The 14,524-nt window shown below is 36.6% G+C and overlaps 1 protein-coding gene across 6 annotated transcripts in view; it reads left to right on the top strand.

The window, feature by feature from the left end:
• RAB3IP (RAB3A interacting protein) overlaps positions 1–14,524 on the top strand; it is a 56,655-nt gene that overhangs the window by 14,904 nt on the left and 27,227 nt on the right. For all 6 annotated transcript variants that reach the window (XM_019960813.2, XM_019960816.2, XM_019960815.2 and 3 more), the window contains exons 2-3: positions 1,212–1,487; positions 2,339–2,597. In XM_019960813.2, the coding sequence (XP_019816372.1) occupies positions 1,237–1,487; positions 2,339–2,597 (510 nt within the window). In that variant the 5' untranslated portion in view covers positions 1,212–1,236. The remainder of the gene's footprint in view (positions 1–1,211; positions 1,488–2,338; positions 2,598–14,524) is intronic.

The following is a 14,524-nucleotide window of genomic DNA, read 5'->3' as shown; positions in this document are numbered from 1 at the left end:
GTAGTAATGCTGTGTTTGGGATTTTTTCGAAGTTTGGGGAAAGTGTTAGTCATGATTATCAAAGTACTGTTGTAAAAAAGAAACAATTGAGAAGAGAGATTGAGTTGACATAGAAGACCTTGATTTTCAGAATAACAAGTTCAGAGTTTATTCTTTAGACAGTGGGAAATCAATAACAGTTTATAAGATTTCTTTATATTTTTTAAGTGAAAAACTTGAGTGGTATACTTTTTAGTTTTCATATAAATTTTGTTTTATAGTTGTATAGTTTATGAAATATTTTTTACTTATGGAGAAACTGAAGCATGCATATTACTGTTAATGGCTGACTGATAACATATTTATTGAGTTGTACTCTGTGCCAGATGCATAGTACATTACTAAATACTTTATGTGGGTTTTCTCCCTCAATCCTCACTGCAGCCTGATGAAGGGAGTATTATTATCCCCATTCTCATCCCGTTAGAGGGAAAATTTAAGGCTTAGAGAAATGTAATGCATTATTCTTGGTTGGATCCTGGGCCTATTGAAAACATTATTAGGATAATCAGTGAACTTTGATTGGGGCCTGTTGTTTAGATGGTAATAGTGATCAGTGTTAATAACATCCTGATTTTGGTGATGTGTTACGTAGGATATACATACTGAGATGTTAAGGGGTAATGGGTATCATGCATAAAATCTATTCTCAAATGGTTCTAAAATGTTAACAGTTTCATAATGTGGGTGAAATATATATATATCTCTGCAACTTTTTGTAAGTCTGAAATTATTTCAAAATAAAAGAAGAGAAAACATTGAGTCATCCAGTCACATGTGACTTTCTTTGAAGCAGAACAGAATAGTTCATTGAACCTAGTCTCTCTGAGTGTGTGTATCTGTCTGTCTTTACTGCCTCTTCTTTTTTTAACCAAAGACACATATGATAGCAAAGTTAATATCAAGCAAATTTTTATTCATTCCTCATTGTTACTTATTAATTACTTACTGTAACAGTGTTATCCATCACTTTCAAGTTTATTTTGAATCAGATCATTTGCCTTTTATAGTATTTATCCTCTGAGGTCATTTATTAAATTTTAAATGAATGTAGTTTTTTTCTGTTTAAGTTTATATTTTATAATGGACTGTTAAACACATTCTATAAATGTACATCTTACTTTAATTTTAAATGTCACTATCTCAAAATAATTTTCTGTTTTTAAATGTAGGTTGTTCTATGATGAGGCTTTTGCTATGGCTAATGACCCCTTGGAAGGCTTCCATGAAGTGAACCTCGCTTCACCTACTTCTCCAGACCTTCTTGCTGTGTATGAACCGGGAACTCAAGAGCAGACTACCTCACCTAGTGTCATCTACCGGCCACATCCTTCAGCTTTGTGCTCCACCCCGATCCAGGCTAATGCCTTAGATGTTTCTGACCTTCCTACACAACCTGTGTATTCCTCCCCCAGACGTTTAAATTGTGCGGAAATATCCAGTGGCAGGTAGGAGAGAATCAAGATGCTTGTTTTAGAGCATTGTATTAAACAAGTGAATTTTGCTTGGTTAACTTATTTTAAGTTTTATTATTTTAGAAAATTTGAATAATATAATGTTGTTTATGAAGAGCAATACATATTAATGATCAAGAGCAGGAGTCGCAGACTTTTTATGTAAAGGGCCAAATAGCAAATATTTCAGGCTTTGTGGGCTACACAGTCTCTGTTTGTACTGCTGGACGTGACTATTAAAGTGTGAAAGTAGTCATAAAAGTGAAGTCACTCAGTCGTGTCTGACTCTTTGCAACCCTGTGGACTATAGCCTGCCAGGCTCCTCCATCCATGGGATTCTCCAGGCAAGAATACTGGAGTGGGTTGCCATTTCCTTCTCCAAAAATAGTCATAAGCAGTATGTAAATGGATAAGCGCCAGTAAAACTTTGTATATGAACCTTGAATTTTGGTTCAAGAAATTATATAATTTTCTCGAGCCACAAAATATTATTATTTTGATTATTTTCAACCATTTGAAAATGTAAAAATCATTTTTGGCTTGTGGGCCTTCAGGGAACAGGTGGCAGGCTGGATTTATTCTACATTTAGTTTGCAGACCCCTGTTCTAGAGTATCACTATCCAATAGAACTTTCTGGCATGATGTAAATATTCTCTGTGCTATTTAAGATGATAGCCATTAGCCATATATGGCTATGAAGGACTTGAGATGTTGCTTTGGCTCTGGACATACTATTAATTAGTTTTGGTGGTGAACAAATTGGATAATGCAGTTATAGGCATGTGTGTGTATGCCAGTTAATACTTGAGCACATGCTGATGTTTGTTTGAACTCTCCTTTACAGCATCCATGGTACAGATCCAGCACCTTGTTCTACCTCTGGAGTCACAGCTGGGATACTTAAATTAACTACAAGAAAGGACAACTGTAGTGCAGAGAGGGAGTTTTTACAGGGTGCTACTATAACAGAAGCTTGTGATGGCAGTGATGATATTTTTGGGTTGAGTACTGATAGTCTGTCCCGCTTACGAAGCCCATCTGTTTTGGAAGTTAGAGAAAAGGGCTATGAAAGATTAAAAGAAGAACTTGCAAAAGCTCAGAGGGTAAGCAAAAATATATTTTATTCTTCTATATGTTACATTCAAAATGAATATCTGTCCATGGGGGCAACTCAAGTGAAATCATTATAGTTCTACACTTTTCTTTTGCATATGCGCAGTCTCAGTTGCTGTTGGGCAGCATTTAGGAATCTTTGAATTGGTCTCAATAGTAAAGAAGCTCATCCAAGAATACGAATGGAAGAAAAGAGACTCTAATTCTTTTTTTTCCCTTTCCTTCTCTTGCATTTTCTGTAGTGCAGATTTGGGGAGTTACGTTCTGTGTGTGGTTTTTTTTCCTCTCTACACGTGGTTGATTTTGTGATTATTTACTTGAAGCCATTAGGTCCAAGTCACTACATTTTGAGGAATAGTTTTAGTTATAATGCTGTGCTATTCAGCTGAATTTGAATGTTTTCTGTATCTTAACTTGGAGATTTGTCTATTTTCATAATTTGTTCTATTTCTCACATGCTCATCTTTTAAATTTCTGATATTCCCGAATTTGTGACTAAATTTCTTTCTTTTTCTGAGGCTGTAATTAAACTTTAAAGAGACATTTGTAGCACTAAGTATTTATACATTAGAGAAAAGGAAAAGTTTCAAATCAACAATCTAGTCTCCCACTTCAAAAAACTAGAAAAAGATGAGCAAAATAAAACCAGAAGCAGGCAGAAGGAAGAAAATAATAAAAAGCAGAAACAATGAAATTGGTAACATAAAAAGTAGAGAAAATGAACAAAACAAAGTGCTGGTTCTTTAAAAAGATCAGTAAAGTTGACAAGCCTCTAACAAGACCGAAAAAAACAAGAATAGAAGACACAATAGCAGGAATGAAATAGGGGATATCACTACAGACCCTGCAGACATTAAAAGTATAGTAAAGGAATAATACAAACAGCTCTATGTATATAAATTTCACACTAAGGTGAAATGGACCAGTTCACATTCAGAAAGTTGAGAAGATAGGGAAATCATTCTCTAACATAATTTCCACATATTATGACATTTTACAAATATATATTCCCATTTTCTCCCCCAACAGACTTGTTTCTCAGGAGTATAACACTGATTTGGTATCCCTGGTGCCTAGATAATAAGGTACAATGCCTGGTGTGTATATGTTTCTATAAATGCTTCAATGGATGGCTGATGGTTAAACAGCCATAAAGAGATGTTAAAACATTTTTGGTTGAATATATCAGAAAGAAAAATCAATATTCTTTTAAACTTTTCCCCAAAGGTAGGGGGTGTGGTGAGATGTAGTTATATTTGGCCTATGTCCTCTGGCTCAGACTCTCTTGTCTTAGCACAGAATATTAAGTGAAGTCACAATTTATATAGAAGTGAACTACTGGACATACATATCCATGTTTGAGAATACATTGTGGTTACTTATTCATCAGGATATATTGCTAATTTCTTAGCTCAGGTTGAAAATTTGTTTTGAAATTTTTAGTTTGTTTTATTTAGAAGTACTGTTGACATAATTGAAATGATAATGATGTGTGAACACATGCAAATGGTGAATTCTGTTATGAAGAATACAAGATAGTATTGATACTTACTTAGAGCTTAAGACTTGTAAAGGACTGTTGAATATGAAAATATTTCCTGGATTATAGCAACATGTGAATCAAATTATGTCAGTAGTCATTCTTTTTATTTTGATGATTATTTTAAGAGTGGCTAGACAGTTCCCATTTTTCCATTCTTTTACTTTTAACCAATTTTTGTCTCCCTGTTTAAAGTGGGTTTTCTTGTAGGCAGCACATCATTAGATCTTTTTTTTAATCCTTTCTAATAATCTCTGCCTTTTAATTGGTGTGCTTATGTTAGACTATTTACATTTAATTTGATATAGTTTGGTTTAAATCTGCCAACTTACTGTTTGTTTTCTGTTTGTCTCTTATGTTTATTTCCCCCCTTTCCCTTTTATGCCTTTTGGATTAATTCTATATAGTTTTGTGATTTCATCTTTGCTCTGTTGGTTTATCAGTTATATGTCGTCTTTCTGCTAATTTCATGATTGCTTTAGGGTTTATTATATGCATCTTTCATCAGTCTCTACTTTCTAGTGATATTATACTACTTCATATATAAGAACTTAAAAAATATATTTGACCCTTGGACAATGTGGACTTAGGGGTACTAACCCCTGTGGTTGAAAATCTGCATATGAATTTCCAGTCAGCCCTTTGTATATATAGTTCCACACCCTTGGAGTCAGTCAGTCATGGATTGTGTGGTACTGTAGGATGTATTTATTGAAAAAAAAATCCACATGTAAATGGACATGTGCAGTTCAAACCCATGTTGCTCAGAGGTCAAGTGTACTTTTATTTCCCCCTTTCAGTTTTTATGCTATGATTACCATGTATTTTACTTCTTCGTATATTTTAAATTTCAGGATACATTTAGCTTATTTTTTCATTAAACAACTGGTTATTTTAAAGGGATTTAAAAATCCGTATGCATGCTATGCATGCTAAGTCACTTTAGTTGTGTCTGACTCTCTGTGACCCTATGGACTGAAGCCCTCCAGGCTCGTCTGTCCATGAGATTCTCCAGGCAAGAATACTGGAGTGGGTTGCCGTGCCTTTCTCCAGGGCATCTTCCCAACTCAGGGATCGAACCTGTGTCTCTCTTGTCTACCTGCATTTGCAGGTGGACTAGTGCCACCTGGGAAGCCTGTTTAAATTGTCAGAATCCTTATATTTCCCATGTAGTTACCATTTCTAGTGCTTTTCATTCCTTTATGTGGATCCAGATTTCCATCTCGTAACATTTTCCTTCTACTTGAAAGGGATCCTAAGATTTTTTGTTGTATGCTGCTGATAAATTTTTTTTAAGTTATTGTATATCTTGAAAGATCTTTTTTTCATCTTTGTTTTTGAATGTATTTTCACCAGCTAAAGCATTTCAGGTTGATAATTTTTTTCTATCAGTATCATTATTTTGAAGGTGTTGCTCCATTGTGGTCTAGCTTGCACTGTTTCTCATGAAAAGTCAACTGTTATCCTTACTTTTGTTTCTCTCTCCTGTGATGTGATAGTTCTCTCAATCATTGGCTGCAAATGATTTGATTATGGTGTGCCCTGTTGTAGTCCTTTTCAGGTTTCTTGAGCTTGGAATTTGTTGATCTTCTTAAGTGGGTAGGTTGCTTTTTTTTTCATAGAAATTGGGAAATTTGGCCATTACTTCTTCAAAAGCATTTGCATACCTCCTCTATCTCTCCTCTCCTTTGGGACTCCTGTTACATGCACATTAAGTTCAGTTCAGTAGCTCAGTCGTGTCTGACTCTTTGCGACCCCATGAATCGCAGAACGCCAGGCCTTCCTGTCCATCACCAACTCCTGGAGTTCACCCAAACTCATGTCCATCAAGTCGATGATGCCATCCAGCCATCTAATCCTCTGTTGTCCCCTTTTCCTCCTGCCCCCAATCCCTCCCAGCATCAGAGTCTTTTCCAATGAGTCAACTCTTGGCATGAGGTAGCCAAAGTATTGGCGTTTCAGCTTCAGCATCAGTCCTTCCAATGAACACCCAGGACTGGTCTCCTTTAGGATGGACTGGTTGGATCTCCTTGCAGTCCAAGGGACTCTCAAGAGTCTTCTCCAACACCACAGTTCAAAAGCATCAATTCTTCGGCACTCAGCTTTCTTCACAGTCCAACTCTCACATCCATACATGACCACAGGAAAAACCATATCCTTGACTAGACAGACCTTTGTTGGCAAAGTAATGTCTCTGCTTTTGAATATGCTATCTAGGTTGGTCATAACTTTCCTTCCAAGAAGTAAGCGTCTTTTAATTTCATGGCTGCAGTCACCATTTGCAGTGATTTTGGAGCCCAAAAGAATAAAGTCTGATACTGTTTCCATTGTTTCCCCATCTATTTCCCATGAAGTGATGGAACCAGATGCCATGATCTTCATTTTCTGAATATTGAGCTTTAAGCCAACTTTTTCACTCTCCACTTTCACTTTCATCAAGAGGCTTTTTAGTTCCTCTTCACTTTCTGCCATAAGGGTGGTGTCATCGGCATATCTGAGGTTATTGATATTTCTCCTGGCAGTCTTGATTCCAGCTTGTGCTTCTTCCAGCCCAGTGTTTCTCATGATGTACTCTGCATATAAGTTAAATAAGCAGGGTGACAATATACAGCCTTGACGTACTCCTTTTCCTATTTGGAACCAGTCTGTTGTTCCATGTCCAGTTCTAACCGTTGCTTCCTGACCTGCATATAGGTTTCTCAAGAGGCAGGTCAGGTGGTCTGGTATTCCCATCTCTTTCAGAATTTTCCACAGTTTATTGTGATCCACACAGTCAAAGGCTTTGGCATAGTCCGTAAAGCAGACGTAGATGTTTTTCTGGAACTCTCTTGCTTTTTCGATGATCCAGCGGATGTTGGCAATTTGATCTCTGGTTCCTCTACCTTTTCTAAAACTAGCTTGAACATCTGGAAGTTCACGGTTCATATATTACTGAAGCCTGGCTTGGAGAATTTTGAGCATTACTTTACTAGCGTGTTAGATTAATGCAATTGTGCAGTAGTTTGAGCATTCTTTGGGATTGGAATACAAACTGACCTTTTCCAGTCCTGTGGCCACTGCTGAGTTTTCCAAATTTGCTGGCATATTGAATGCAGCATTTTCCCAGCATCATCTTTCAGGATTTGGAATAGCTCAACTGGAATTCCATCACCTCCACTAGCTTTGTTCATAGTGATGCTTTCTAAGGCCTACTTGACTTCACATTCCAGGATGTCTGGCTCTAGGTGAGGGATGACACCAATGTGATTGTCTTGGTCGTAAAGATCTTTTTTGTACAGTTCTTCTGTGTATTCTTGCCACCTCTTCTTAATATCTTCTGCCTCTGTTAGGTCCATACCATTTCTGTCCTTTATCAAGCCCATCTTTGCATGAAATGTTCCCTTGGTATCTCTCATTTTCTTGAAGAGATCTCTAGTCTTTCCCATTCTGTTTTCCTCTATTTCTTTACATTGATCGCTGAAGAAGGCTTTCTTATCCCTTCTTGCTATTCTTTGGAACTCTGCATTCAGATTCTTTCCTTTTCTCCTTTGCTTTTTGTTTCTCTTCTTTTCACAGCTATCTGTAAGGCCTCCCCAGACAGCCATTTTGCTTTTTTGCATTTCTTTTCCATGGGGATGGTCTTGATCCCTGTCTCCTGTACAATGTCATGAACCTCCGTCGATAGTTCATCAGGCACTCTGTCTATCAGATCTAGTCCCTTAAATCTATTTCTCACTTCCACTGTATAATCATGAGGGATTTGATTTAGGTCATATCTGAATGGTCTAGTGGTTTTCCCCTCTTTTTTCAATTTAAGTCTGAATTTGTCAATAATGAGTTCATGATCTGAGCCACAGTCAGCTCCTGGTCTTGTTTTTGCTGACTGTATAGAGCTTCTCCATCTTTGGCTGCAAAGAATATAATCAGTCTGATTTCGGTGTTGACCATCTGGTGATGTCCATGTGTAGAGTCTTCTCTTGTGTTGTTGGAAGAGGGTGTTTGCTATGACCAGTGTGTTCTCTTGGCAAAACTCTTTTAGCCTTTGCCCTGCTTCATTCCATATTCCAAGGCCAGATTTGCCTGTTACTCCAGGTGTTTCTTGACTTCCTACTTTTGCATTCCAGTGTCCTATGATGAAAAGGACATCTTTTTTGGGTGTTAGTTCTAAAAGGTCTTGTAGATCTTCGTAGAACCGTTCAACTTCAGCTTCTTCAGCATTACTGGTTGGGGCATAGGCTTGGATCATTGTGATATTGAACAATTTGCCTTGGAAACAAACAGAAAACATTCTGTCCTTTTTTGAGATTGCATCCAAGTACTGCATTTCAGACTGCTTTGTTGACCATGATGGCTACTCCATTTCTTCTGAGGGATTCCTGCCTGCAGTAGTAGATATAATGGTCATCTGAGTTAAATTCAGCCATCCAGTCCATTTTAGTTCACTGATTCCTAGAATATTGACGTTCACTCTTGCCATCTCCTGTTTGACCACTTCCAATTTGCCTTAATTTATGGATCTAACATTCCAGGTTCCTATGCTATATTGCTCTTTATAGCATCGGATCTTGCTTCTATCACCAGTCACATCCTCCGCTAGGTATTGTTTTTGCTTTGGCTCCATCCCTTCATTCTTTCTGCAGTTATTTCTCCACTGATCTCCAGTAGCATATTGGGCACCTACCGACCTGGGGAGTTCCTCTTTCAGTGTCCTATCAGTTTGCCTTTTCATACATGCACATTAGACTGCTTCTGGTGCTCTATTCATTCATTTTTTTAATCTTTTTTTTTCTCTATATATAATTGTGGATGACTTCTATTGCTGTCTTCAGTATCACTATTTTTTTTTTCTCACCTGTAGTATCTAATATGTTAATTCTATATAGTATATTATTATTATTTTTATCACAGACGTGGTAGTCTTCATCACTGAAAGTTTGATTGGGTCTTTTAAGTATTTTACTTAATGTGCTTTGTCTTAGCTTCTTAAACATATGAAATAGAGTTTAATAACATGTAATCCATATCTGCTAATGCTTTTATCTCTTCAGGTGATAAGCTGGAACGACTGATAGGCTTTGCTTTATTATTTCCCATTTCTGGAGGATCACTTTTTTTTGCCTGCATCAAGTATCTTAAATATCATTTCATATGTTTTTTCCAGTTTTTTAGTTGTATCATTCAGGGTGGTAATATGATCCCAGTTATTCTATCTTGATTGAGAGTGAAAGTTCTATTTGTTTGTTTGTATTGATTGCTCTGCCCCATCCCAGTTAACCCCAACATGGATGTATACACTTACACTTCAGTGATTTTGAGCTTCACAAGGATTGGGATTACATGTGTTTTTGCTTATATCTTGAGCACATAAAATGTTCTCAACACATTCTGTTGATTAAATGAATATATGCATGCATTACACTGTTGTGTAAGTAGACACATACAGAATATATTAGTTAGGGATGGAGAAGGAAATGGCAACCCACTCCAGTGTTCTTGCCTGGAGAATCCCAGGTATTGGGGAGCGTGGTGGGCTGCCGTCTATGGGGTCGCACAGAGTCGGACACGACTAAAGTGACTTAGTAGTAGCAGCAGCAGCTCTTTGTGAGGTACCTCTAAATTTTAGTGACTTACCGTGGTAGAAGTTCATTTTTATTCACTTAACACTTTTAAGCAGATGTTCATAGTTCATAGGAAGTTCTTTGTGAAATAATTCAGGAATCTGTGTTTCTTCTATCTTGGATCTTTGTGATCTTTTAGGGTTTTATTATATGTATCTAACCAGTGAGATGAAAGGTAAAGAAGAGTTGCACACCTGCTTCTAAAAAACTTCAACTTAGAATTGATAAACGTAACTTTTACTCTTATTTCTTTGGTGTGAGCCAGTTTCATGCCGACACTTAAATGTGTGATGGACTGGGAAATGTAGTCATTGGTGGGGCAACAGCTTACCAGCACAAACCCGTACTGTACACAGGGAGGCCAAACGTGTGGTGGTTGAGTTTCAAGTGCAGAGATGCACTGGAGATAGTGGTGTAGTCCTTCACTTCTTGTGATGTAGGCCAGTCTTTTCTTCTGGCCTTCTACAGATCATTGCTGAAGAACAGCTCTTGGTGGAATCCTGAGGCAGAAGTTGGGTTTTAGTACATGTTTTTTAAAACTTAGATTCCTGGAGTGGACCCCAGATTCTGTTGAAAAAGAATTATTGTATTGAGGCTGGAGTATATGCATGTTCAATAAACTATCCTATTGATTCTGTTTTTTTTTTTTTTCCATTTTCAGTTGAAGTATAGTTGATTCACAGTGTTGTATTAATTTCTGGTATACATAGTCTTTCTTTGATTCTTATATTCACTAAGGTGTGAGACCTACTGGTATAAGGTCTTGCTTTCAACTTTTAATTAGTCTTCCTTAAAAGAAAATGAAAATGACTTAGAAAATAAAATCCAGTGGAATATTATAGCTTGCAGTCAGAGAAAGTCATTCGAAACACATACTTCTACAAATCCATGTTTGGCATGGCCCTACTAACTGTGACCAGGGTTGTTTATAAACATTTGCTGTGTTCTTTAATGAACAAACATTTCTTGAGTAACCAGTGTACTTAAAAGTTTATTAGGCCCTGTAGAGGAAAAAATAAATTAGACTTTACTAGTAAAGATGTTTACTAGTTGGGGAAAAAAAGACATGTATATGTGGTAATGTTTCATTGATTCTGAATTGTATGTTTTCCCTCATTTTAACATCTGTGAAATCAATATGAGTTTTAAAATTGCTCCCAGCTAGGCAACAGTCATGACAGTTGTCATTGTTTGCTTGTGCTTATAGCTGTTCATGTTGTTATTAAATCAGTGGAGTTTATGCGAGTTGAGGGCTGTATTTGTTACTGTGAATTACTGGGTTAAAAATCTTAAAAGGATCTCACTATGATATGACATCAAAACAAAGAGAAAGGTACAAAAGAGAATGACATATGATAAAAATTTGTGTCTCCATCAGTTTAAAAGACTTCTTCCTGTAAAGTACAAAATGAAAATTCTAACTGAAAAAAAAAAATGCCTCATCAGATTATAGTTTCATTGCCAGCATTTTTTCTCTCTTGATGTATAAAATGTTTATCTTAAGAACAGCATTAAATTTGATGGCGTATACTTACAGAGTCCTGATTTTCTGTTTTAAATGTCTCTCAAGTTTATTTTCTCTAATACTGCTACTCTAAGTTTGTGTCTGTTGCCTAAAATATTGCAGTAATTAACTGTTTTCCCTGTTTTAATTTTTTTTTTTAAGCTAGCACACTGTTCAAGTTACTGTTTGGAATTGCAATCTGATTGTCACTATCCTGTTTAAAATCCTTCAATTCCCATCGCCCTTGAGATGATATTCTCTTTTCTTTAAAGTTCCACTTTCTTAGCCAAGGTTTTTCAGGACTCACCATAAACCTAATTTTCTGACATTATCTAACTATGGCATCCACCTTTCCCTGTCTTTAGCTACTATAGCTTACGCTGTTTTAGTCTTTACATTTGGCAAGCTCCTACTTTTTCTAGTATGTGCATATCACTATAATAGTCCTTATCAGGACTTTTCCTTGTGAATCTGTTCCTTGTGAATCCGTTTAAATATTTGTTTCCTGTTTCCTTTTCCTTGTGAATCTATTTAAATATTTGCCACTGTTAGTAGGTTATGGCTTTGTGAAAAGCATGAAGCAGGCCTCCTTCCTTTTCTCTTTCCAGATCCTTGATGAATACCTAATGAATTGTTAACACAAAATTAGTGTTTGTTGAAGGAGTTAATTTCATATAGCTGTATTACAGTATAAGGTACTGATAATGAAAAGTACAAGTGACATTTTAAAAAGTATTCACATGAAATACAAACTTGAGTTCATACAGGTAGATTGAGTTGGATCTAGAAGCGTAAAGAGTCAAACGTTTATGGCAGTCCAGGTGGATGAGATCAAATAGGGAAATGAAACAGGAACAAATCAGAACAGTTTAACTCTAGTTTTAGAGTGTGGATCAAGGGTAATAACTCTGAGAAGGGACAGTGAGCACATGTTGTAGAGGGTCTTTAGTATCAGGGTGAGGTTTACTGTGGTAGATGGTAGGGAACGATTCAAGAATTTGCCTTTGTGAATGATATATGTATTGCTCTAAGGATTGGAAACTTCTCAAAGAACAGTGTCTGTCTTGGTGTTGGTATCCTGAAGGGTTACCATAATACCTATATAGTAGGAAATGTTGAATGGATTGACTCAGTTTCACATATAGTTATAAAATTCTGAAATTTTAGAGTTCAGAAGGACCTGGTATTAAATTTATGCATTTACAGATTTATAAACTCAGGGAGAATTGGCATCTTTATGATGACTTCCTGCTTTCTATTCAATAACATAATATGTCTTTCTTCCTATTTATTTAGATCTACTTTTGTATTTGAGAGTATTGTAAAGTTTTCATTTTGTGTTGTAGTCTTTAGCATTATGAAGTTTCTTTTATCTTCTTTAATGACTTCTGCCCTGTGTCTGATATCAGTATTGAGGTCTCTGTTTTGTTTTTATTTGTATTATATTTTTTAGTACACTTCTACTCAGCCTTCTATTTTTAATCTGAATTACTTATTTTAGGTGTATCTCTTGTATAGAGACTAGAGATGGATTTTTCTCTTTTAGCCAGTCTGAAAATCATTTTCTTTTAATAAGTGAGTTATACATATATATGTTTATTGAAAAAAAATGCTGTGTTTGGGCTTGTTTCTGTCACATAGCTTTCACACGTCTACTGTGTGTGTATACAAGGCTTTCCACTATGTGTACTGTTTTCTTTGTGTTCTCTTCCTTTTTTTATTTTTTCCATTTTTGTATTTTGGAAGGTTTGATTTCTGTTCTAGTTGTTATCTTTAATCAAAGAATTTCTCTTAGCCTTTCTTTAGATACTGACTTTATTCCCTACTATAAGCAACACTAAAATTATCTAGTAACTGTTTCTTTCCTTTGCCTCTATCATTTAATTCTAGTTTAATTTCTATGGGGTTAAATATGTTCAGATTTATACTAATTGATTTATGAGCTTCAAGTTGTATCCCTTTATTCCCAATTAATATTTAAGAAGTTAGTGAATTTGATTTCTTCTTTCTCCTATTTTGCTGGGGTTTTTTGTGTGTGTTTTTTTACATTTCTAAGGCTTATAACATTTATGTAACTTTTCTCAACTTTATCTCCATTTAAAAAAAAACAGACTTTTTAAAGATCAATTTTAGGTTCATAGGAGAATTGAGAGAAAAGTACAGAGCTGCTCTAAGTTCCCTTTCCTCACATATGCATAGCCTCTCCCATTATGAACATCTTGCCCCAGAATGGTACATTCGTTAAAATTGGTGAACCTAAATTGACATGTGATTATCCCCCATTTACATTAGTGTTTACATTAGGATTCACTTTTGGTGTTGTACTTTCTATAGGTTTTGACTAAAATATAATGATGTATATCTGTCATTATAGTATATGAATAGTTTCACTGTCCTAAAAATCAAATTCACTAAGTCATGTCTGACTCTTGCAACCCCATGGACTATAGCCTGTCAGGTTACTCTGTGGGATTCTCTAGGCAAGAATACTGGAGTGGGTTGCCATTTCCTTCTCCAGGGAATCTTCCCAACGCAGAAATCAAACCCGGGTCTTCTGCATTGCAAAAATCCTCTGCTGCTGCTGCTAAGTCGCTTCAGTCGTGTCCAACTCTGTGCGACCCCATAGATGGCAGCCCACGAGGCTCCCCCATTCCTGGGATTCTCCAGGCAAGAACACTGGAGTGGGTTGCTATTTCCTTCTCCAATGCAGGAAAGTGAAAAGTGAAAGGGAAGCCGTTCAGTTGCGTCTGACTCTTAGCGAACCCATGGACGGCAGCCCACCAGGCTCCTCCATCCATGGGATTTTCTAGGGAAGAGTACTGGAGTGGGGTGCCTTTGCCTTCTCCGAAAATCCTCTAGGTTCTACCTATTCATCCCTCCCTACTTCTTAGTCCTTGGCAGCCCACTGATCTTTTTACCATCTCCACAGTTTTCCCTTTTCAGAATGTCATATAGTTGGAATCATACAGCATGCAGCCTTTTAAGATTAGATTATTTTATTTAGTCATGTACTTCTTTTCCTCCATATCTGTTCATGGCTTGATAGCTCATTTCCATTTAATGCTGAGTAATGGTTTGTTGTTTGGATACTGGTTCAGTACAGTTCAGTTCAGTCACTCAGTCGTGTCTGACTCTTTGCGACCTCATGAATCGCAGCACGCCAGGCCTCCCTGTCCATCACCAACTCCTGGAGTTCACTCAGACTCACATCCATTGAGTCAGTGATGCCATCCAGCCATCTCATCCTCTGTCGTCCCCTTCTCCTCCTGCCCCTAA

The sequence above is a fragment of the Bos indicus genome, chromosome 5 (genome assembly GCF_029378745.1).
Source record: "Bos indicus isolate NIAB-ARS_2022 breed Sahiwal x Tharparkar chromosome 5, NIAB-ARS_B.indTharparkar_mat_pri_1.0, whole genome shotgun sequence".
Classification (NCBI taxonomy): domain Eukaryota; kingdom Metazoa; phylum Chordata; class Mammalia; order Artiodactyla; family Bovidae; genus Bos; species Bos indicus.
This window is presented reverse-complemented; position numbering and strand designations above follow the sequence as displayed.